The sequence below is a fragment of the Oryctolagus cuniculus genome, chromosome 3 (assembly GCF_051225735.1).
Source record: "Oryctolagus cuniculus isolate XC-2025 breed Fujian yellow rabbit chromosome 3, ASM5122573v1, whole genome shotgun sequence".
In the NCBI taxonomy this organism is placed as follows: Eukaryota; Metazoa; Chordata; class Mammalia; order Lagomorpha; family Leporidae; genus Oryctolagus; species Oryctolagus cuniculus.
In genome coordinates, this window is record NC_142869.1 from 159,562,093 (window position 1) to 159,587,656 (window position 25,564).

The 25,564-nt window shown below is 39.2% G+C and overlaps 1 protein-coding gene across 1 annotated transcript; it reads right to left on the bottom strand.

Annotated features, from left to right (window-relative positions):
* Nucleotides 1-517: 517 nt before the first annotated feature.
* On the bottom strand, nucleotides 518-22,861 carry NDUFA5 (NADH:ubiquinone oxidoreductase subunit A5). The gene is made up of 5 exons (XM_002712094.6): nucleotides 22,814-22,861; nucleotides 22,469-22,513; nucleotides 15,659-15,775; nucleotides 6,139-6,204; nucleotides 518-2,271 (listed from the first exon to the last, which is right to left on the bottom strand). Exons 1-5 carry the CDS (start codon nucleotides 22,832-22,834, stop codon nucleotides 2,170-2,172), a joined length of 351 nt encoding a protein of 116 aa, XP_002712140.5. The 5' UTR covers nucleotides 22,835-22,861; the 3' UTR covers nucleotides 518-2,169.
* Nucleotides 22,862-25,564: the final 2,703 nt, after the last annotated feature.

The following is a 25,564-nucleotide window of genomic DNA, read 5'->3' on the forward strand; positions in this document are numbered from 1 at the left end:
CTTTTCTGATTTTTTGTGATGCAATATGTTAAGCTGCAGCTTGCAACCCTGGCATCCCATACTGGAGTGCCTCTGTTTGAGTCCTGATTGTGCTTCCAATCCAGTTTCCTACTAATGCAAACCTGGAGAGGCAGCAGGTGCTAGCTCAAGTAATTGAGTCCCTGTTACCCAAGAGTGAGACCCAGAGTGATTTTGGGCTCCTGCCTGAAGCTTGGCCCAGCCATAGCTGTTGCCGGCATCTGGGGAGTGCGTCAGCAATAGGAAGTTGTCTCTTTCCTTCTCTAACTTTCAAATTTAATTTAAAAATAAAATTACAAATGAAAGAAAGAAATTCTACTTCTTTTGCAAAAACAGGCCATCTCAGAGCCAACAACTAGCCTGAACTTACTGAGTTCATGCTGGCAGCAATATTACAGGAAGAAAGGATCCCTGGGTTTCTGGCTGCCAGGAAGGCTTTTTCCCACTTCCCTTGCAGAAGAAGTTGCCTTATAATCTGCGAGGAAGTAACTCCTCTACACCTTATTTAATACTTTTATTAACATTCACTTTATAGTTCTGTGAGGGGAGAAATGTACCAAAAAAAAGGAAAAATGCAATTTTTATCATTCTGAAGGAATGGTTTGTCACAAAACATAGCAAAACACACAAACATGAACACACATCGAAAAACAAAACCGCTGTCTATGAAGGGAAGAAATACCAAGTTAGATTAAGATATTTAGAATTGATGGGGGAGAAGGAAAAAGGTGAGGACACACGAAAAGTAATTTTGTTTAACGGGAAGCTTACTGACTTCTTTTTCCTCAAATAGCATTTGTCTTCTGTTTTAGAGATACAGCTGCACTTATATTAGAAATTTAGTGAAAACTATTTAGTGATTCCACTTTGAACTTCTACCATATGACTTAGGTATTTTGAATATAAGCCTGTTTGTATGCCAGACAATCTGGAGAAACTCATTTAACAGCCATTTTAAAAAGGAAATTCTACCTCTCTTCTGATGTGGTTGTATTGACCGATAAAATTAATGGATAAGGGCCAGAAAGGTAACTTCTTTAAACTAAAAAAGTGAAAAGCTTTTCCAACTACCTCTGTACAATAAAAAAATTTCAAGTACCAAATAAATTTCCTCAATAGTATAATAAATCCTAATTTAAAGGTAGATAATATCTACGCAAAGATGATAGAGTAACAATAATAAAATGTTAAAAATATGCAATTGCAAATGGAATAATTCAAATATAAACTAATACACTAATAATGAATATGGCAATCAATATAATTATATATCTATATTTTACTTTATAAACATCTGATCACAGCCAGAGAAGTTAACCACAACATAAAATTTTATCACCAACCCTTTTTGCTGTTTTCTTACAACTAAATATAATCACCCTTACTACTTCACTTCTAACACTAACCTGTAAATTTGTTTAGGGGCTGGTGTTGTAGTGTAGCAGGTAAAGGTGCTGCCAGTGATGCAAACATCCTACATGGGCACCAGTTCACGTTCCACCTGCTCCACTTCTCAACCAGCTCCCTGCTAATGGCCTGGGAAAGCAGTGGAAGACAGCCCAAGTGTTTGGGCCCCAGACACCCAAGTAGGAAACCTGGAAGAAGCACCTGGCTCCTGGCTCCTGCCTGTCACAGCCCTGGCCATTGTGGCCTTCTCGGGAAGTGAACCAGAAGATGGAAAACCTCTTTCTCTTTCTCTCCCTCTCTGTAGCTCTTTCAAATAAATAAATAAATCTTTTAAAAAAAATTGTTTAGACAAAAACAACTAAGTACCTTTCCTCCCAAATTTTTCTGGATAATTAAAAAACTAAATGATGTATTGAAGACTCTCCTAAAGATATAGCCTTTTGATTATGGCCTCTCTATTGAAATTGAAGACTTAACAGGAATTTTTCTAATTAACTCTCAAATCTCCCCACAACCTCTCTGTTCAATAAATACCATCTCTGAAATAATCTGAGCAAATACTTTATAAGTCAAAAACTGATTCATAAGACTCTTACCATAATAACTAATTTAGTCTCCTAACTATGCCCCTTTTCAGTTTTCTTGACTAAGATGTCAATAACATGGAAACATTTTTAAATATAATAGAACATTTAATTACACCAGTTTCCCATCAACCTATCAAAATCACATAATTTTAGATGATTATATTGGCCATTTCCACTGGTTGGCAGGAGGTTCTTCCACTAATGGCTCCCATGGTTTCCACTGCATCATTTTTCTTGCCAGACTTAGTTCATTTTCAGCCTGTTAGTAAAAATTTATAAAAAGATCATTTGATTTTACTTTCCAACAGTTGTTCTCAGCTAGTGATGAAATTTAACTATCAGAGCTACTACTTTCATAATATTATCTCATGATTCATTCTACTATCAAATTAACAATACTTAATTAAATTACCTTAGTTCTCACAGCTACATAATCATAAGAAAAGCTATCTTTTGATTTCTACATATTTGATATCTGTTGTAATTAGTGTTCAAAAGTTTACTTTGTTAGATTTTAATACCAATTGTGTTTCACAAGTTCTCTGAGGACCAGAAGCATAAAGGTACTTTAAAAAGTTTGTTGAAATATGACAAAGTATTACTGAGATTATTTATCAAACACAAAATATAAGAACATATTTTAAAATTATAACTTTACTACTAATTGAGGAGAAAATGCACAATTAAAAAAAGAAGAAATGAGAAATGATTTCTCCTCATTAAATTAAAACAACACTCTTACCAACACACTTGCTATAATAGATATTTCTGAAATACTGCTGTGGCACGAGAAATTAAGCTTTTTATAAAATAATCTGGTAATACGGACCAAAACTTAACTTATATGTGAGTTATATGACTAGTAATTAAGGTTCTGATCCAAATAACAGAAAAATGGAAAAAGATGTTTGTACAACCATATTAATCAAACTATTATTCATAATAGCAAAATATTTTTAATTTTATGTAAAAAATATTTAAAAGTACAATTTCTACCAAAAAAATTGCAAAGCATTTGATTCAATTATTTTCCAAGCTATCAACCATGTTTCACTGAACAAAAAGGAGTTATCTTCCTGCACACTCAGCACTTAAATTATATAAAACAGGGAATAAAAAAATCATTCTGATGAAAAAGACTTATTCAGGAAGCTAATTTTAGCATGTACTTTGGGTTAGTATAAACCTAGTCTAATATTATATCCCACCAAATTTTAAGAAACAGAAAACAATTTATCATCATTTTTTTCCATTTTCGATTAACTTTATACACAGAAGACCAGCTCTATACTAAGAGTTCAACAATTTGCAGGGAAAAAAAAAAAACTGTTCCTCAACAGTCGAGACAAGGGCTATTCAAAGTCATTGCATCTTGAAGTTAATTTTCACTTCTTTATTTTTTCTTTAGAAACTTCATTAACTTTAAAGAAGCACCCAACAATGATACCTCTTTTGCAAGCAAGCATTGAGACATTTTATTTTTATACATTTTAATACAACACTTTGAAGACAAAGGTCCTGCATGGGAAGTTAGTGCACAGTGACTCTTGTTGTTAATTTAACAATTAACACTCTTATATATGACGTCAGTGATCACCCAAGGCACTTGACATGAGCTGCCTAGGCTATGGAAGCCTTTTAAATCCACAAACTCCATCAGTATTTAGACAAGGCCATAATTAAAGTGAAGTTCTCTCCTCCCATCAGAGAAAAGTACCTCCTTCTTTGATGACCACTTCTTTCCACTGGGGTCTCACCCACAGAGGTCCATTTTGCAGGACATTTTTTACAACAGTATCTTGGGCTCTCCATTCCTAAAATGCTCTTGTGGGCTTTTCAGTTAGACCAGAATGCCTTAAGGGCTGATTCTGAGGTCAGAGTGGGATTTAAAGTAATTGTCATTCTATGAGTCTGCTGTGTGGATTGCTTCCCATGTTGGAGAATTCACTCCCTTTTAATTCTATCTACCATTATTACCGTACACTCAATCCTATAAGATGGTATTATTACCACACAGCCGAGGGGGATTTGGGGTCTCATGATAAGTTTTTAAACTGTACCTTTAGAAGTAAGTCCATAGGAATGTATTCAGAACTATACAGCTGTACAGTTACAAACCATACATTTCATAATTACAACTCTAGGTACATGATGATTCTTCCCACCATGTCTGCCCTCTCACCCATCTTCTCACCCCTCTTCCTCCTCCATCTCTTATTCCCACTCTTATTTTTTTACTGAGATCTATTTTCAGTTGACTTTATACACAGATGTTTAACTCTAGGTTAAATAAAGAGTTTAGCAAACAGTATATAAAAAAAAACAAACAAAAAAAAACTGTTCCTGAACAGTAGAACAGGGGCTGTTCGAAGTGTCAATTTCACTTCTATAGATTGCCTTTTAGGTGCTCTATTAGTTATCACAGGTGAGGGAGAACATATGGCATTTGTCCCTTTAGGACTGGCTTATTTCACTAAGTATGATATTTTCCAGACTCATCCATTTTGTTGTAAACAACCAGATTTCATTTTTTACCACTGTGTAGTATTCCATAGTGTACATATCCCATAATTTCTTTACCCAGTCTTCAGTTGATGGGCATTTGGGTTGATTCCGTATCTTAGCTATTATGAATGGAGCTGCAATAAACGTGGGGGTACTGAAAACTCTTTCATATCCTGCTTTCATTTCCCTTGGGTAAATTCCCAGGAGTGGGATTGCTGGATCATTTGGTAGCTCTATATTCAGATTTCTGAACTATCTCCATACTGTCTTCCATAGTGGCTTTACCAATTTACATTCCCACCAATAGTGGATTAAGGTACCTTTTCCCCCACATCCTTGCCAGCATTTATTGTTTGTTGATTTCTGTATAAAGGCCATTCTAACAGGGGTGAGGTGAAACCTATCATGATTACTTTAACCCATTAAGAAGTTATATTCACTCTGGTCGTAGTATAAAAAAAAAATTGTATTTTTCAACAAAAATGCAGATGATTTTAAAAACCAACCTTGAATATTCAAATCAGTATTTTTTCTAGCCTATTCATTTTTGTACCTTATCCATGATCAATGAAAAAGGAAAAATTCAGATTCAGGTTAAACAAAATTAAACTGCAGGATTTTGTCTTATTTCTTGCATACGTATGACTACAGCAAAAAAGAAGGAAAAATGACTTAAATATTCTAAATATAAAAATATTAAGTTTTCTAATCCTAGTGGCTCTTGACAAGGATGCTTAAATTTTACTATCAAACACCTATTCTTGTCAAGGTTAATATTTGAGTAACAATGTAAAATCAAATTCAAATACATTCTGCAACTAAAAATAGTTTTTTAACTTGACCAAGTGCTTAATAACCAAAAATAAAAACACATTTTAATTTTAAATTCAAACATCTGTATTTTTACATATTAAAAAAAATACCAAGCTCTTAAAATAAGCAAATGCATCTAAAAAGAGAACATTGCTAAAATAACAGTAAGACTTAATTTAACTAAGTTAAGGCTAACAGGAATGTGCTGACTAAATTCAAAGAAAAGCAGGCGCCGCAGCTCAATAGGCTAATCCTCCACCTAGCGGCGCCAGCATACCAGGTTCTAGTCCCGGTCAGGGCACCAGATTCTGTCCTGGTTGCCCCTCTTCCAGGCCAGCTCTCTGCTGTGGCTCGGGAGTGCAGTGGAGGATGGCCCAAGTCCTTGGGCCCTGCACCCCATGGGAGACCAGGAGAAGCACCTGGCTCCTGCCTTTGGATCAGCGCGGTGCGCCAGCTGCAGCACGCCAGCCATGGCGGCCATTGGAGGGTGAACCAATGGCAAAAGGAAGACCTTTCTCTCTGTCTCTCTCTCACTATCCACTCTGCCTGTCAAAAAAAAAAAAAATTTTTTTTCAAAGAAAATCAAATTTCAAACTTCCAATGAACCTTCAGAAATAGAGTCTAGAATCAATGATAAATATTTAATTGACTTACACATTAAAAACATCACATTTTCTATGTTTAAATCATTTTACATTTCATGAGTCAACATAAAAAACAAATTTAATTTCCTATTCAAGATGTCAGTTTTGTCTCTATTTAAAGGCAACATTTGAAACCAAACATCTATATTCAACTTTTTCTTTACCTGAAGAATCACCTCTTCTATTTGGCCACCCTGAAGCTGGTCTTCTAATTTTTTAACATCTGATTCCTACAATTTTGGAAGGGGACAAAGAAAGAAAAAATTTTAAAAAAAAGAGCACACCTGAATGTTGCAGTATCCTATATTTTAAAAACCTATATATTACAAAAGAAAATAAACAGGCAGGCACTTGACACAGTCATCAAGCCATTGCTTGGGATGCCTGCATCCCATATCAAGAGTGCTTGTGTTCAAATCTTGGCTCCTCTCTCCATTCTAGCTTATTGTTAATACACACTCAGGGAGATAAAAGGTAATGGCTACACTTGAAAGACGAATATGGGGAAGCTCACCTCTGCCTACTGTCCCCCACCCCCACGCCCAGCCCTGCTAAGATACAAAAAGGTCCAGCCCCTGGGGTTGGAGCCTTCTGCCATGTGTCCAGTCTGTGCAGGCCAGCAGTTGGTCTTCCACCTCTGCAGATTTATTTTCTCTGAATAAATTTGGTCTGGCTGCAGGAAAAAAAAATAAATAAATATATATATATATATATATATATATATATATATATATATAAATATAAAATGGTTCAGGTACTTGGATCCCTGCCACCCACGTAGAAGACATGGATTGCATCCAGGGCTCCTGGTTTTGGCCTGATTTTGGCCTGACCAGCTCTAGTTGTTGCAGGCATTTGAGCACTGTCCTTACTAAGTTTTCACCAACTTGGTGGAAATCCATCGCATATCTCTGTAATTGTATTGTTTTTCTGTCTTAATACTAATGTGTTAAATATTTACTGACATGTTTACCAAGGAGTAAGACATATGATGCAGGCTTAGGTAAGACCTAATGCAGTCTTTTAAAAATAAATTTTAAAATATCATTTTGTTTCTCTAAGTATTTCCTACATTTCCTGAGAGTATTAACATTAAAAAGTCAATGCTATCCTATGACCCAGAATGTTCACAGCAGTACAAATTATAGCCCCAAACTAGCAACAACCCTAATGAACATGTTTAACAAAATGAATCGAAAAACTATGGTATTATATCACAGAATATAGCAATAAGAATGAACAAACTACAACTATACACAACAATATAGATGAGTCTCTCAAAATAAACAAAAAGAAATGATACACAAAAGAGGACCTACTAATGATTCCATTTATATGAAATTCAAAACAAGGCTTTGGGTATTCTAGAAATAGCTCATTAATTTGAGTGTGGTCACTTCATAAAAACTGATTAAGTTCTATACTTAGGATTTCTGCCCGTTTTTATGTACAATATTTTTTTTTTTAAGATTTAGTTACTTAGGCCGGCACCACGGCTCACTAGGTTAATCCTCCGCCTGCAGCACCAGTATCCTGGGTTCTAGTCCCAGTTGCTTCTCTTCCAGTCTAGCTCTCTGCTGTGGCCCGGGAAGGCAGTGGAGGATGGCTCAAGTGCTTGGGCCCTGCACACGCATGGGAGACCAGGAGGAAGCACCTGGCTCCTGACTTCGGATCAGCGCAGCGCACTGGCTGTAACAACCACTTAAGGGGTGAACCAACGGAAGGAAGACCTTTCTCTCTGTCTCTCTCTCACTAACTCTGCCTGTCAAAAAAAAAAAAAAAAAAAAAAAAAAAAAAAGATTTAGTTATTTATTTGAAAGAGTTACAGAGAGGCAGAAGCAGAAAGAAAAAAAAAGAGGTCTTCCATTCGCTGGTTTACTCCCCAGATGGCTGCAATGGCCAGAGCTGGACTCATCTGAAGCTAGGAGCCAATTCCTTCTTGGTCTCTCACATGGGTGCAGGGGCCCAACGACTATGCGATGCAGGGACCCAAGGACTTGGGCAATCTTCTACTCCTTTCCCAGGCCACAGCAGAGAGCTGAAGTAGAGCAGCTGGGACTGGAACCAGTGCTCATATGGGATGCCAGCACAACAGGTGGCAGCTTTACCTGCTATGACATAACGCTGGACCCTATGTACAATATTTTTAATAAAATGTTTTTAGAAGGAAATGCCAAAACAGTAACTAGAATATTCACAACAGAGAGAAACAAAAAGAGTGCTCCCACTTACTGGCTCACTCTCCAAATGCCAGCTGGGTGGGAGCCAGAAAATTGATCCCTTTCTCCTACATGGATGGCAGGAAATCAACTACTTGAGTCATCACCACTATTTCCCATGTATCTGCACTAGCAAGAAGCTGGCACAAGGAGTCACAGCTGCACTGCAAACCCTGAAACACAGTTTGGGACACAGGCTTCTAAACCAGCATCTTAACTGCTAAACAATGACATTTATTAATTTTCTAGTAGACTGGGAACTATGAGCCAGAAACCATGTCCTACAATATACCCACATAAGTGAATAAGGCTTTTTCATTATCAGGATGGTTTCTGGACTTACAAATAGAATTCAGAAAGAGAAAAAAATACTTGAAGATTTTTAAAAACAGGAATTGACAAGTTCATGCCTCAGAGTATCTGCTAGATGGTCCAAGATACTGCTGCACGGCTTCTACCTTCCCACTCCTCCCAAATCTTTGCTCAAATATCACCTTCTTGGTGAGGACTACTCATAATTTATATTGTGGTTGGTTGAATAATATCCCACACAACACACCTCCAATTTAATCTCTGGAACTTGGGAATGTTACCTTACATGACAAAGACTTTATAGATGCAATTAAGGAGATTTTCCTGGCTTACTGGTGACAGCTTTAAATACAATTTAAGTGTCCTTTCAAGAGAGGCTGAAGGAAATTACACACAGGAAAATATTATGTGGCCATGCAGGAAGAAAGTGGAGTGATGTAGCCTCAAGTCAAGGAATTCTAAAAGCCACTAGGAACTGGAAAAAAGGATTGGATTTTCTCCTAGAGCTTCCAGAAGCATCAGCCTGCTGATATGTTGATTTGAGTCCCTAATACTAACTTCACACTTCTTAGTCTCTAGAAATTTAAGACAACAAACTTCGAATGTCTTTAAAAAGACATGAAGTTCATAGTAATATGTTATAATAGCCACAGGAAACCAATACCTATTATTCATAACCCCATACCCACTTGGTTTGCTTTCCACTTAACCATCTTATTTTTTCTTTTTTTCTTTCTTTTTTTTTTTTTTTTTTCCTCTCATCACTAACACGCAATCTCCAAGGGGACAAGAATTTTTTTCTGTTTTGTTCACCACCATCTAGGCACAAGCTGCTATCACTAAAATCATATGACATAGCCAGTGCTTCTTAGTTAAATAAATAAAAGACAGTTAAGAGGCAGGCTTTAGCCTACAAGTTCAGACATTGGTTAAGACACCTGTGTACCACATCAGATGATGTGGACTCACAGGCTCTGGCTCCTAATTCCTAATTCCAGTTTCTTGCTAATACAGACTCTGAGAGGCAGTGGTGATGGCTTAAGAAGCTGTGTCCCTGCCATCCGCAGAGACACAGACTGAGTTCCTGGCTCCTGGCTCCAGCCCAGCTTGGTCTTGGCCACTGCGGGACTTTGGGGAGTGAATCAGCAGAGATGAGAAGCTCTCTGTGTGTCTTTCTCTCCCTCCCCTCCCTTCTTTTCTGCCTCTCAGTGAAAACATAAAAATTGTTTGCAGCTGTTAAAAAAAACTTTACAAAAATAGTTCAGAAGGGACAAATAAGAAAAAATGGACAAGCAAGTTTGAGACAGACTATTTAACCCAAAATTATCTATGAAGACAAAAATTAAACACAAAATAAGGTGCTGATCACCATTATAAGAGACTCAGGAAAGGCAAGGAACGTTCAACAATATTTTCAAGTCAGGAAAAGCAAAATTTGTCATAATACTCAGTCAATACTATTTTTATTTACCAATGGTAAATAAAATACCAATAAATAAATAAAATACTGATGACTGAATGTTTACTATGTGCCCAGGACAAGGATACACTTTTTACATATATTACCTTATTCAGTGTTTGGCAGCTAACAATAAGTGTTCTAGGTAGCTATTATTATAATTATACCAATGTTACAGATAAAAACATTATAATATAAAATATGGTCAACTTTGCAAGCCACTCCAAATAAGTATTTGAATATATTGGATAGGATACAAACCAATATTTTCCACCAATATGCTATTGCTATCTTCCCTAGTAATAACCTGAAGCAATATTTATTTTTATTTTCATTGTATGCTTTAATAAAAATACTTCATAATCATAACAATATTCTTGTAACTCTATACAGGATTTAAAATCTGTGATTTTACAAAAACAGGATTGGAGACACAACTGTTCTAAAGTACTTGGGCTTATTAAACTCTATTTATATTTAGCCCTCTGAATAAACAAACATTTCTTAGGGACCTTATGTGCCAGGTATTATGCTAGATTCTTAGTATATAAAGATGAATCAAATAGCATTCATAAACAGCTTATAACTAGCAGAGGAGACACCAACATACATGGTACAGTTGAAAAGTGAGTTAAGTCCTTAAACTCTGCTTAGGGAGGAAAAGAAAAGGCTTCACAGAGGAAGTGATGACTCTCTAGGACTAAGAATTGCTTCTTGGTCCATTTTTTTATTATTATTATTTTTTATTTATTTGCGAGATAGATTTACAGAGCGTGAAAGGGAGAAATAGAGAGAAAGATCTTCCATCTGCTGGTTCACTCCCCAAATGACCGCCAACAGCCAGAGCTGAACTGATCCAAAGCCAGGAGCCAGGAACGTCTTCCAGGTCTCCCATGCAGGTGCAGGGGCCCAAGTGCTTGGGCCATCTTCTACTGCTTTCCCAAGCCAGAGCAGAAAGCTGGATCGGAAGAGGAGCAGCCAGGACTACAACCAGCACCCATATGGGATGCTGGCACCGCAGGCGGAGGATTAACCTACTGCATCACAGCACCAGCCCCTCTTGGTCCATTTTTGCTGCTAAAACAAAATACCTGAGACTGGGTAATTTACAAAAGTTTTTTTTTCTTACAGTTCTGGAAGCTGGGAAGTCCATGATGAAGGTGCCAGGAACACTGCAGTCTTACATGATGGAAGGCAGAAGGGTAAGCAAGCACCAAACATTGCATGAAGTCTCTTTTATAAGACCCTCACTCGTATTCAAAAGGAGGAATCCCCATGGCCTAATCACTTCTAAAAAGCCCTCCCTCTTAATACTATCACATTGGCCATTAACTTTCAGCACCCAAATCTAGGCAAGGCATCCTCAAACCATAGTGAATTGCCAAACAAAGTAATAAAGGCATTCTAGGAAGAGCAAAAAGAAAATACAAATGAATGCGAAAGTAAGAATACCTAGAATCCACAGAACAGCCATCAATATGATACTGCTCAAAGTGCACAAAACAGGAAATAACAGGACAAGATGAGAAGACAACCAAGAGCTGGACCTCAGAAGCCCTTCTATACCATGCTAAAGACTTATCTTCTAAGCTCATAGTTCTCAAACATGGATGTACACCATAATCATGTAGCTAAAAGGGAGTTTTACACTACCAAGTCAGCATAAATCCTTAACCTCAGTCTTCGAGAAACTGAACAGGAAAACATAGTAAGAACTTAAGCAGAAAAGTACCCTAAAATTTATACATTGAAAAAAATAATCACTCTATAACTAGCACTGTGAGACATAAAGGATGACAGAACTACCAACACATCAATTCTTTTGAAAGTAACTGAAATAGCAGAGAAACTGACCTTAGTACTAATTAAAAAAAAATGACAGTAAACTATTCTTTGGTTGATAATAGCCATGAGAAAACAGAAATAGGGCAATAAGTAAAAGAACACATAGAGATCTTTCTTTTAAGAACAAGCCAAATACATTTTGAGACTATGTGAGTGATAATGATAGGCACACAGGACAGAAAGAGCATACAGAATAAACGATTAAAAGTAAACAAGGTTATTGAGAAGGAAAGCGAGAAAGAATCAAAAGCAGAATTGAAGAGATCCACCTTGCAAACAAAGGGAAATTCCTTACAGTTCAATGATGAGAAAAAATATGTAAAGTTCATTTTCCTTGAAGAAAAACATGAAAACCAAAGAAATATTAAATTCTCCTTCAGTCTTTAATCTGAAAATTACTTCTACAACTGCCAAGTTAAGAATAAAAGTTCCAAATCAAGTTGTATTATTTGTTGTATAACTAAGGAGAATAATTCTCTTTGAACTATATTTAGAATCTCTTAAGAAATACATATTAGGCCACTTAATGCATATATAAAAATTACTTTCAGAGTTTATGAACACTATTTTGGGTAGTTATATAAAGTCCACAAAATAAGGGCTAGTATGAAAATTTAATAGTGAAATATAGTGAGATATGAAAAAACCAGCAGTCATCTACTATGTGTGGGGAGCAGGGTCCGTCTCCCACAACATGGCGGGGCGCCCGGGAGACAAATAAGTACTGAGACTGTGGACTGAAACTAACTCTATGCGTCTGATCTCCCACCATATGGCGCTGAGAGGGAGTAAACAAATCTTACTCAGCTGCTTCGTCAATTAGCTGATTCCTGATCCAACCTCGGATTGGAGGAAAGCGGCGTGCTCAGCACCCGGGCAGCGGAGCACGGATTGGTGGGAGAGGACTATAAAAAGGGGGAAGAAACAACATGCAGAGCCCCCCTGAGAGAGCCAGTCGGAGAGCTCGTTGGTGCCGCTCCTCCGCAGAGGCGGGGGAGCAGCAGCAAAGCCGGGAAGGACCAGGGAAAGAAAACAGTCCGGTGTTGTTCCTCCAGGAGTGGGGGAGCGACACTGTGTATCTATGTAAGGCCTTTGATTTAGATGCTGTTTACTTATTTATTCTTATTTATTTGAAAGGCTGAGTGGTATCTGAAAGGCTTAGACAGAAACACATTTTCCAGCCACTGGTTCATTCCCCCAAATGCCCACAATGCCCAAGGCTGAGCCAGGCCAAACCCTAGAGCCCAGAACTCAATCCAGGTCTCCTTGTGGATGGCAGGGACTCAAGTACTTGAGCCATCATCTGCTGCTTTTCAGGATGCATCAGCAGGAAGCTGATCAAAAGCAAAACCGTAAAAAGCTTGCATTAGTTCACTTGGGCTGCCATACAACACAGTATCATAGCTGCGTGGCTTGAACAACACAATTTTATTTTCTTACAATACTCAGGACTGAAGTACAAGATAAGGTGACAGCAGAGGTTGTGTCTGGTGAAGGCTCCTCCAATTAGGTTGCCATCTGTTGCTTTCTCACAGGGCTCACATGGCCTTCTCTTGCTATGTTGCTCCAGGAGATAGGTATCAGCTCTCTGGTGTCAACGATCCTATAGAAGCAGGGCCTCTTCCTTATATTATTTAACCTTAATCATTGCCCTAACAGCCCCACCTCCAAATAAGGCTATATGAGGGAGATTAAGGCATCGATCTATGAATTTTGGGTGGATACATTCAGTTTCAGCATAACAATGCCCAATATAATTTACTATTAAGAAAAATTTGGAGGCCGGTGTTCTGTAGCAGGTTTAGCCTCTGCCTACTATGTTGGCATCCCATATGGGTACTGGTTTGAGACCCAGATGCTTCACTTCTGATCCAGTTCCCTGTTAATGCACCTGGGAAAGCAGCTTAAGACAGTCCAAGTGCTTGGGCCCCTGCACCGACAGGGAGACCTGGAAGAAGCTCCAGGCTCCTAGCTTCAGCCTGACCCAGCCCCTAGACCACTAAGCCATTTGGGAAGTGAACCATCAGTTGGAAGATCTCTCCGTCTCTCTGCCTCTCTCTGTAACTCTGCCTTTCAAATAACAAAAAATAAATCTTTAAAAAAAAAAATTTGGGTCCTCTTTTATTGCAACCAAGCTCTTTTTATAATAATTCCTTTTAACAGTTCATTGAAAACAGATTTTTGTTTTGCTTTCATTCTTCTCTACTTTGTGATTAGAGAAAAGAAAACAACATTTGGTTTCTACAGGTAAGAAGCAAAAGATCACTAAGGAACTAGATAGGGGCCAGCACTGGAGCACACCAAGTTGGGCCACCACTTGTGACAGCAGATTCTCATGTAGGAGTACCAGTTCAAGTACTGATCAAGCTTCTTACTGATGCACATTGGAAGGCAATGGAGGATGGCCCAACAACTTTGGTCCCAACACTCATGTTGAAAACCAGGATGGAGCTCCTTACCTCTTGGCTTTGTCCTGGCCCAGACCTGGCTTTTGTAGCCATTTGGGGAATGAAACAGCAGATGGAAGATCTGTTTCTGCCTCTCTCTCTGTTTTTCTGCCTTTCAAATAAATAAATAAAATCTTAACAACAACAACAGGAACTAGATAGGAGGGTGAGCATTCTGTGCAGTGGTTAAGCCACCACCTGACACTTCCAGAACCCCTATCGCTGAAGTGTCTGGGTTTGAGTAGGCTTCACTCTCCATTCCAGTTCCTGCTAATAATGCACATCCTGGGAGGCAGCCAGGTAATGGCTCAAGTACTTGGGCCCTGCCACTAACGTGGGAAACTAAGAATGAGTTCTTGAGTCCTGGCTTCAGCCTGGCCTAACACCAGCTGTTGTAGATATTTGGGGAGTGAACAAAAGAATATGAGAGTTTTCTCTGCCTTTTTGTCTCTATTTCACATAATAGGAAAATAAATTAATTTTTTAAAACTAGATAGAGGGGGCCGGCACTGTGGCACAGGAGGTTAATCTTCCACCTGTGGCACCGGCATCCCATATGTGCACCGGTTCTAGTACCAGCTGCTACTCTTCCAATCCAGCTCTCTGCTGATGGCCTGGGAAAGCAGTAGAAGATGGCCCACCTGCACCTGCATGGGAGACCTGGAGGAAGCTCCTGGCTCCTAGCTTCAGATCAGCCAGCTCTGGCCATTGCCACCGTTTGGGGAGTAAACCAGCGGATGAAAGACCTTTTTCTTTTTTTTTTTTTTTTTAACTTTTATTTAATGAATATAAATTTCCAAAGTACGACTTATGGATTACAATGGCTTCCCCCCCATACCGTCCCTCCCACCCACAACCCTCCCCTTTCCCACTCCCTCTCCCCTTCCATTCACATCAAGATTCATTTTCGATTATCTTAATATACAGAAGATCAGCTTAGTATACATTAAGTAAGGATTTCAACAGTTTGCTCCCACACAGAAACATAAAGTGAAAAATAATAGATGATTTTTTTAAATGATGATGAAATCAGATCAGACCTATTGGAAAGACCTTTTGCTGTCTCTCCCTCTCACTGTCTGTAACTCTGTCAAATAAATAAAAATATTTTTAAAAAATTTAATTTAAAAAAATAAATAAATAAAACTAGATAGGGAAGAAAGAAAAAACAGAAACAAGGTTAACTCAGGCCAGAGACCTGACCCAATGTATAATAGTGTCTTGCATATAGAAAACACCCAATAAACAGTAGTTTCTTAAATGAAGGGGAGATAATATGGAAAGCAAGCATAAGAGGAAGACTAAGAGAAACAGAAGTATTTGAAGCAACTGAAATTTTTTGTTCTTGTTAAATATTCTACTGAATATCATAAATCCAGGAAAACAAAACGGATATACTGACCACTTTCACCATACTCAGCTTCTCATTTGTAATCTGTTCTGTATATTTTCTATATGCTGCATTTTTAGGCATCTGTTGAACAACATCAAGAATCTTCGTGTACAATATTCTCAGCCTCTGAAAAGACAAAGCATGTTAATTTCCACAGGTTAAAAAACCACCACAAATTAGGGGAATATTTTAAAATCTGACCAAAACAAAACCAGTTAACTCTTCTTTGCTGTAATTTCTTCATGTCTATGCCCCAAATCCCTACCTTCTGGCTTAGGAAAGATGTAAGTATAAATGTGGAAACCTTTCTACATTTTGTCTGCATAACGAAAGTTGTACCTAAGTCAACAACGAGTACCAAGAAAAGCAACTTATTGTACCTTACCTTTCTCAGAAATCAAATCACTTAGAAACCAGTATTTCTCTGGGCCAGCACTGTGGCGCAGTGGGTTAAAGCCCTGGCCTGAAGCACTGGCATCCCATATGGGCGCCAGTTCTAGTCCCAGCTGCTCCTCTTCTGATCCAGCTCTCTGCTGTGGCCTGAGAAAGCAGTAGAAGATGGCCTAAGTCCTTGGGCCCCTGCACCCGCGTGGGAGATCCATAAGAAGCTCCTGGCTCTTGCCTTTGGATCGGCGCAGCTCCAGCTGTTGCGGTCATCTGGGGGGTGAACCAGCAGATAGAAGACCTCTCTCTCTGTCTCTACCTCTCTCTGCAACTCTATCTTTCAAATAAATAAAATAAATCTCTAAAAAAAGAAACCAGTGTTTCTCAAAATGAGGTCCTCAGCACTACAAATTTTCTTTTAGGTTTCTTTCCATGTTTCTTACTTGAATTTCGTATTTGTAATTATTAGATCAATATGATCATATCTAAATGCATACAACCACAGTATTTCAATGTTGTTGCTTATGATTATGACTGGACTGATACCACCATCAGTTTATCACATGGTAAGAAGAAGTATGGCATATCCCAACTCACAATAAGTAATAATTTTTAAAAAATTACATACTATAAGTATGTAATTGAGAATGTTTTATTTTTCCTTGAAATTAATTTGAAATTTATTTTAGTCTAACTGTATAAAACCCATAGGAGCTAATAAATAGTTTTATTCACATATTGAGTTCTCAGCCTGCCAGCGCCGTGGCTCAATAGGCTAATCCTCTGCCTTGTGGCGCCGGCACACCGCGTTCTAGTCCCGGTCAGGGCACCGGATTCTGTCCCAGTTGCCCCTCTTCCAGGCCAGCTCTCTGCTGTGGCCAGGGAGTGCAGTGGAGGATGGCCCGAGTGCTTGGGCCCTGTACCCCATGGGAGACCAGGATAAAAACCTGGCCCCTGGCTTTGGATCAGCGCAGTGCGCTGTCTCTCTCACTGTCCACTCTGCCTGTCAAAGAAAAGGAGTTCTCAAAAAATTCACAGAAAATGCTTATGAAAAAACCATAAATGAATTTTTAAAACTTTTACTCCAAAATAAACTTATCTTTTAATTCTGTTTTTCTCTTGAGTCCTTCACATATGTATGCATAGATTACAAACATACACAAACCTTGAGAATCTTTAAGACAGGTTTTTCTTAGAAAGCAGTATGCATATTTATTCTTTATTTAGTATTTGAATATGATGCTGCATAACAGAGACTATTTTACATTCTACAGGCTGGGTATCCCTTACCCAAAATTCAAAAGCGTTTTAAAGTTTTTGGATTTTCAAATACCTGAATACACATAATGAAATATCTTGAGGGATAGGACCCAAGTTTAAACACAAAACTCATTTGTTTCACAAATACCTTATATACACAACCTAAAGCTAATTTTATACCTTTTTTGTTGGCCCTGTTTTTGCTGTGAACCATCACAGAATCAAGTATGCAATTTTCTACTTAGGAGTCATGTCAGTACTTAAAACCTTCCAGATTTTTTAGCTTTTTGGATTTTGGATTTTCAGATTAGGGAGGCTCAAACTGCAGTGATGTAAACCTTGTCACATGTCATCAGAAATGAGGGGCAGAGGACTAAGCCTCATTTTTTCTAAACTTCTAGCAAAGAAGATGATAATATAAAGTTCTGGGCAAGAGACTTCTGTTCTGGGGCTGGTGCTGTGGCAAAGCAGGTAAAGTCACCGCCTGCAGTGCCAGCATCCCATATGTGTGCCAGTTTGTGGCCCGGCTGCTCCACTTCCAATCCAGCTCTCTGCTGGGAAAGAAGTGAAGGATGGCCCAAGTCCTTGGTCCCCTGCACCTGTGTGGGAGACCTGGAAGAAGCTCCTAGCTCCTGGCCTCAGATTGGCCCAGTTCCAGCCACTGCAGCTATTTGGGGAGTGAACTAGCAGATGGAAGACATCTCTCTCCCTCACTCGCTCCCTCTGCCTCTCTGCAACTCTGCCTTTCAAATAAATAAATTTTTTTTAAATCTCTATTTTTCTCTCTCCTGAAAAAAATATGGTCTTAGAACATTATGAATAGGGTGGGCATCTAATTTATCATCCAAGCCAGGTTACGTCAGGCAGTGAAAGTGGATAATATTAATCATTATGTCAAAACATAGTGTAAACCAGAACAATCCAGGTAAACAAGAAATATTCACTCTGTTTGTGAGCATTTCAGTTATGTGTTCTCCCAAAGAACGTTCACTTTTTTGTTCAGTAAAAACATACTCTGCTCAGTACTATCATGTGTAACACTGTACTAAGCACTGCTGGATACACTGGATGTAAATTCTACTACCAGAATGCCTAAGGTATTATAAGACACAGGAGAGGAAAGTTATAAACACAATACAAAGTAAAGTGCAAGTGTGGCAGGGGTGGGAAATGTGTAGAGCAGAGAGAGACAAAGTATTGAGCAATGGTTAAGTGCAGACTCTTAGCACCCAACTGCTGAAAAGCACTGGTTCCACAGCTTAGCTACACTTGACAAGTGACTTCCATGTCTGTTTTTGTTCCTCAATGTAAAATGGGGATAATAATACCTGCTTCATAGGATGTGGTATAACTTACAATAGCACCTGGCACTTTAAGCATCACTAAATGTTAGCATTATTATTCTTTAGGGGCCACGGGAAAGGTAACACCTGAGATATACCTGGTGCTGTTGGAGAAAGCAGTTTGCATTAAGACCAAATAGTAGAAAATTAAGCAAACAGAATATAGTTCTATTTTCTTGAATTGTGCTATACAACACAGTAAGTGCTACCCAAATATGGGTATGAAGCATTTGAAATGCAACTAGTCTAAACTAATATGTGTTAAGTATAAAAGTTTACTGGACTTTTAAAACTGGAAGACTATAAAATATCATTAATTTTATATAATTATATATTGAAATGATATTTCAAATATTAAGTTAAATAAAATTAACTTTCTTTTTAATAAAAAAGTGAATTCTAGAAAATTCAGGATGCAATTTGAACACGGCTAACATTTAAAATTCACATTGCATTTTTAAGTAGACAACATTTGGCTTACAGAAATGATCAGGAGATAAAGGTGGAGAAAAGGTCTGATTGTAACGACTTTGCAGTCCAAGTTAAAGTGTTTGGGCTTTATTCTCTGGACCATGAAAAGATTTAGAAAAATCAAATGATTTAGATTTGTGTTTCAGGAAAATTAAGCTAGCAGTGGGTTCAAAAGATCACAGAACAAATGAGGCAGAAAGGTCACTAACAAAGTTGCTGCGAGTCTCTAAACAAGGACAATGACCAAAACTATGGTTGTAATAGTAGGAACAGAAAAGGGGGTCACACTGAAGGGTTACTACAGAAAAGAATCAACAGGGGCCAGCGCTGTGGTATAGTGAGTAAAGCCACCACCTGCAGTGCCAGCACCCCATATGGGTGCTGGGTTCAAGTCCCAGCTGCTCCACTTCCGATCCAGCTCTCTGCTATGGCCTGGGAAAGCAGTAGAAGATGGCCCAAGTCCTTGGGCCCCTGCATCTGTGTGGGAGACCCAGAGGAAGCTCCTGGCTCCTGGCTTCAGATAGGTGCAGCTCCACCAGTGCAGCCAATTGAGGAGTGAACCAGCAGATGAAAGACCTCTCTCTTTCTCTCTTTCTCTCTGCCTCTCCTTCTCTCTGTATGTAACTCTGACTTTCAAATAAATAAATAGATCTTTAAAAAAAAAATCAACAGAGTTCATCTACTGGAATGGATATGAAGAAGGTACAAAGGCAAGAGAAATATTAACTATGATATCCAAATTCCCAGCCCCAGGAATAGAAAGATTCTGATACCAGAGTACCAGTCCTCAAGAAAGATGGAGAAACCATGAATTCAAACTTAGTCAATAACAAATATAAAGTCAATATGAACTCATAATGGGTACAAGACATTCATGCAACAGGTATTGTTTACCAATGACATACCATGTGCATGTCAGAGTTCCAGCAGTAAATAAAACAGTAAGGGAAAAAACCTCTGCCTTTATTAAACCAACATTTTAGTAGACACAGACAAACAAGATAAATCCATGCGATATGGTCTGTCGAACAGTGACCTATAGAGGCTCTGTAAATACCCAGGCTTTCATTTAGAGTGATATGGAGTCACTGGAAGAGTTTAAGGAAAGGAGCGGCATGACCTGACTTACATTTTAGCAGAATGTCTGGTGGCCTGGATGAAAAAACACTAACTGAGGCAGATAACAAGAGTTAGAGGCAGAAACTGGATGAGAAAACCCACAGCACTGATGATGGTAGCAGAGCAGATTATAATACCAGAGAGGTGGTGAGTCATGGTCAAAAATCTGGATATATGTTGAAGGTAGAATCTCCAGGATTTACTGCAGTTCTACATACAGAATGTGAAATAAAGGAAAGAATCCAAAATAATTTCAAAGTTTTTGACTTGGGTCAAAAGAATGGACTTGCAATTCACTTGGCTGAATGAACTTGAGGGAAAAGCAGATTTTAAGGAAAAGATCAAAGACCCCATTTTGGACAAAGTTTGGGTTGCCTGTCTGACATCCAAGTGCAGATGTGCACTAATCAGTTAAATATACAAGACTTTGATAAACTGAGAGGTCAGTATTTGATATGGAAATCTAAGAGTGACAAGTGTATAGATGGTACTTAAAATCATTAGAATCAGTCCTATCAGGAATAGAAAACAAAACTAAATAAATTTATTTATTTGAAAATCAGAGTTATAGAGAGAAGGCGAGACACACACAGAGGTATCTTCCATCTACCTGTTCACTCCCCAAATCAAGAACTAAATCTTGAAAAACAACAAAATTAAAAACCGTGATAGGAAAGGACATATGGTACAGTGGTTAAGATGCAGCTGCTTGGCCAGCGCCGCGGCTCACTAGGCTAATCCTCCGCCTTGCGGCACTGGCACACCAGGTTCTAGTCCCGGTCGGGCACCGGACTCTGTCCTGGTTGCCCCTCTTCCAGGCCAGCTCTCTGCTGTGGCCCAGGAGTGCAGTGGAGGATGGCCCAGGTCCTTGGGCCCTGCACCTGCATGGGAGATCAGAAGCACCTAGCTCCTGGCTTCGGATCAGCGCGGTGTGCCGGCCACAATGGCCATTGGAGGGTGAACCAACGGTAAAAGAAGACCTTTCTCTCTGTCTCTCTCTCTCACTGTCCACTCTGTCAAAAAAAAAAGAAAGAAAAAAAGAGATGCAGCTGCTTGAGACTGCCTGCATCCCTTAACAGAGTCCCAGCTCCATCTGGATTCTGACTTCCTGCTAATGTGCACCCTGAGCAGCAGGTGAGGGCTCAAGTACTTGGATCCCCACCACCTACATGTGAGACCTGGACTAAGTTCCCAGCTCCCGGGCATTTGGGGAATTAACCAGCAGATGTAAGATGAAGATGTGTGTGTGTGTGTGTGTGTGTGTGCACACGCGCACACGCACGGGTATCTCTCTCTGTGCCTCTCAGTAAGTATAAATAAATAAATAAGGATATGAGGACTAACCAGAAAAGCAGAAAACTAAAGACAGGGGGTTCACAACAGGAAACTGAATAATCTTGACATCCAACAAAGTGCTTGACAGAGAGCACCAAATGTGTCAATGCTGCCACTGGATCCATTAAGATGAGAAATGTAAGCAGCTGACCACTAGACTGGCACAAAGAAAATTATCAGTGACCTTAAAAGTGCATTCCAGGAGAAGTAAAAAATTGGAGAGAATAAGTATAAAAAGGAGAGAAATGGAGTGGTTATTGGAGAAGATTTAAAGGAGCTTCCTTTTTGATGGAAGCTTTCCTCAATGCTGATTAGAAAGACGACCCAGTACAAGGGTAAAGGCACACCATCTACACCACCCACGCAGACACAATGAGACAAATGAAAAAGGAGGAAATACAGAAATGGGGCCAGCACCCCATGGGGCTCAGGTCTCAGTACCTGCTGCTCCACGTTCAGTCGAGCTCCCTGCTAACGCACCTGGGAGACAAGCAAGGATGACCCAAGTGTTTGGGCCCCCGATGGAGCTCCTGGCTTCAGCTCCTGCAGTTGGGGCCATTTGGGGAGCGCACCAGAGGATGGCAGACCTATCTCTGTAACTGCCTTTCCAGTAAATACATCTTTAAAATCAAAAAGAGAAAAGAAAGATACAGATTTAGGAGGGCGCTGACAAGAGAGAAGCTACAAGAAACCAAGGGGGAAAAAAACATCTCTAGAAATACAGTTTAACAAAGAGTCTGCAGGAAAGGCGGTGCATCGGATCACGCTCTTGCCCTGAAGAGCGGGTTGTAGTTTGGGGTTTGAAATATCCGTATCCGGTTAACGCTGCAACACACAAGGTCACAGGGCTCCAATCTTCCTTGGGAACTTGAGGATTAGAAAAAAAAAAAAAAAAAAAAGTACCTACCTCGTGTGGACTTTCACATACAGCCAATCCCACAAGGCCAGTGGTCTGTTCAAAAACAAAACACGATTCATGCTGTTTACTGTGGTTTCCACGCGTCCACCACGCGACGGAGCTGCAAAACCGCGACTCCCAGGCTAAACCTGGTCTAAGCCCGCTGCCCGTCGGGCAAGCCTCTTCGCAAAGTTCCGCGTCTCCGCGCAGAGTCCCCAGCCTGATCACCCCGAGAACAGTGCGTGGACAAAACCCCAAACCTCAGCACTCAGCCCGCACCCCCGGGGCAACGGGCTGTCAGGCTGAAGCCAGGCTGACACCCTCAATTCCCAAAGTGACCTCCATTTGTCTCACCTTCTTCAGCAAACCAGCCATGGCTGAGCCGAGAAGCCGAGAACGCACAGCCTTCTGGGAAACTGGCTCAGACTTGCTCAATCGAGGAGCCGAGAACATGCAGCCTTATGGAAACCTCGCTCAGACCTGCTCAATCGACCGCGGAAGCCGCCTCTCCGACACCTTGGAAACTGGTTTCGCTTACTCCAGATCTCCGAAAGAGCAAAACGCTGTGCCCCACAAATCCCAAAAGAAGAAAATTGACGCACCCGCAATGAATACACTAGGGGCCACGCTCGGCTTGGGGACCGTTGGCGGGAGGGTCGTGTGTTAACCTGTGTTATGTCTCGGCCCTGTCCCTACTAAGGCTGTTGGCTTGCCCAAAGTTGAGGGAAACACTCCAGACTACCAAAAGTATCTCCGATGCAGTCGCTGTAGACACCTGCACTCTGCTTAGCCTTTGGCGACTTCAACCTCCCTTAGTTGATTTCAAATAAATAATTAAATCATTTTTTAAAGAAGGTGAGCAGTAGTGGAGCTGAATTCACATCGACCAAAGTGCTCCTTGTCTGTATCCTCAGTCTTAGGAACCGAAGCAGCATGCAGTGTGGGGCGCTGCCCGGTGATTATTTGCGGCTTCCCTGGCTGCAGTACATCTTCCATTGTCTCGTTTTCCCAGCGGACGCGATACCACACCAGCGATTGAGCGCCCCCTATCTGCACGTTTCCGGGATGGAATCTGTAAAGCGGGATCTCACACTCCGGGATCCACAGAATGAAGATCTGTATCAATGAACGGCTTAGTAAGTGTTCTAAAAGAAATGTGTGGTCGCGAGGAAAAGGCAATAACCAACCGAAGATGGTGGGTGACAAGTAAAACGAGGAATTTTTCTAAGTAGGAGAAAAGCGCAACAAATTCAAACAACACAGGAACATTGGGACAGATAGAATGTACACTATGACTGCAGGTGGTTTGATGTGAGTGGAAAGATGTGATAAGGTAAACTGCTTAAGGTCATGAATGGCCTACAGATTTTGTAATTTACTCTCTAAGAAATGAGAACAATTAGAATATTTTAAATATCTGAGTGATATCAAATTCATGTTTCAGGTACACAAATGACTGGTAACAGTTGAGGAGGAAGAGTTGGGAAAGAGGGCAAGATTAGGGACATGAAATTAGAAAAAGAAAACTAAATGAAAAGCAGAGCAAAAGAAATAATGATTAGAGCATAAATAAATGTTTTAATGGAGAAAAATCAGTAAAACCAGACATTGATTCTTGGAAAAGGTCGACAATACCTTTAGAAAAAAAACAAGACTCACTACTGTCAAGAATAAAGAGCCATCATTCATGACTTTATAGAAATGAACAAGAATAAGAAGCAATACTGCAAACAACTGTATGTTAACAAATTAGATATTATAGGTAAAATAAATTCCTAGAAAGACACAAACTATGTATACAATTCAAAAAGAAATAGAAAATCTGAATAGATCTACAATGAGTAAAGAGATTGTATTAGCAAGGAAAAAACTGGATAGTTTTTTGGTGGGTGCAAAAAAAAAGCCCAGGTCCAGATAGTTCACTGGATAATTCCACCAAAAAACAGTCAACAAATACTCTTTCAGGAGTTATTCCAAAATATAGAAAAGGAGGAAATATTTCCTTCTATATGGCAAGTATTATTCCGATACCAACCAAAGAGATCACAAGAGAACTTCAGAACAATATCCCATATGAATAGACACAAAAATCCTTAAAAAATATGGCGAACTAAGTTCCGCAATATATGAAAAAGAATTGTGCACCATGATCAAGTGGGATTTATTATAAGAATAAAGGTTGGTTTAACATCCAAAAATGAATTAATATAGTGTACCATTTAATAGAATAAAGGACAAAAACTTTATGATTATTTCAGTAGATGCAAAGCAGCATTTGACAAAACCAATGCCCTTTCATGATAAAAGCAACCAACCAATTAGAAACAGAAAAGTCTTCAACCTAATAAGAAGAATTTAAGAAAATCTCACAGTTAACATCACACTTAAGGTGGAAATGCTGAATTCCTTCCTCATAAGATCAGTAACAAGGCAAAGATGTCAACTCTAGCCATTTCTATTTAACATTGTATTGGAAGTTTTTGCTAGGGCAATCAGGCAGTTCTGAAAATGGAGGGAATATGGAGAGATTTAGAATAAATGGAAAGAAGTAAAACTATCTCCACTCATAATGAAGGACCTTGAATATAGAAATATTAAAAAATACACACAAAAACTATTAAATAAACTCAGAAAGGGTGCATTAATATAGCCAAGACCAGCTCAGGCTACCATTACAAAGTACAATAGAAAGTGGTGTTTAAACTACAGAAATTTATTTCTCATAGTTCTAGATCCTGGGATGTCAAAGTTCAAGATAGATAGTTCAAAGATAAGATAGATCGGTTGCTGAGGCCTTTTCTCTTGGCTTGTAGGTGGTTAATAGCTCAGTATGTACATGACCAAGAATGACCAAAAACAAATTTGAAAAAAGAACAAAGCTGGAAGACTTTTACTTCCATATCTCAAACATTACTACCAAAATGTATTACTCAAGATAGTGTGGTATTAGCAAAAGACTGACATTCAGATCAATAGAACATTTAGAGTCCAAAAATAAATCTTAACTTTGATTTTCAAGAGGGAGCTGGAATAAGTCAATGGAAAAACATTTTTTCGGCAACTGGTGCTGGGAAAACTGGATAGCCATGTGCAAGAGATTGAAGC

What these genes read in the sequence shown, in the direction of transcription:
- NDUFA5 (XM_002712094.6), bottom strand. Translation starts at nt 22,834, where the DNA reads ATGGCTGGTTTGCTGAAGAAG. An exon ending in AGCTGAGTATGGTGAAAGTG is followed by an intron (nt 6,205 to 15,658) that starts GTCAGTATATCC and finishes CCAAAATTGTAG; the next exon opens with GAATCAGATGTTAAAAAATT. An exon ending in TAGAAGAGGTGATTCTTCAG is followed by an intron (nt 2,272 to 6,138) that starts GTAAAGAAAAAG and finishes TTTTACTAACAG; the next exon opens with GCTGAAAATGAACTAAGTCT.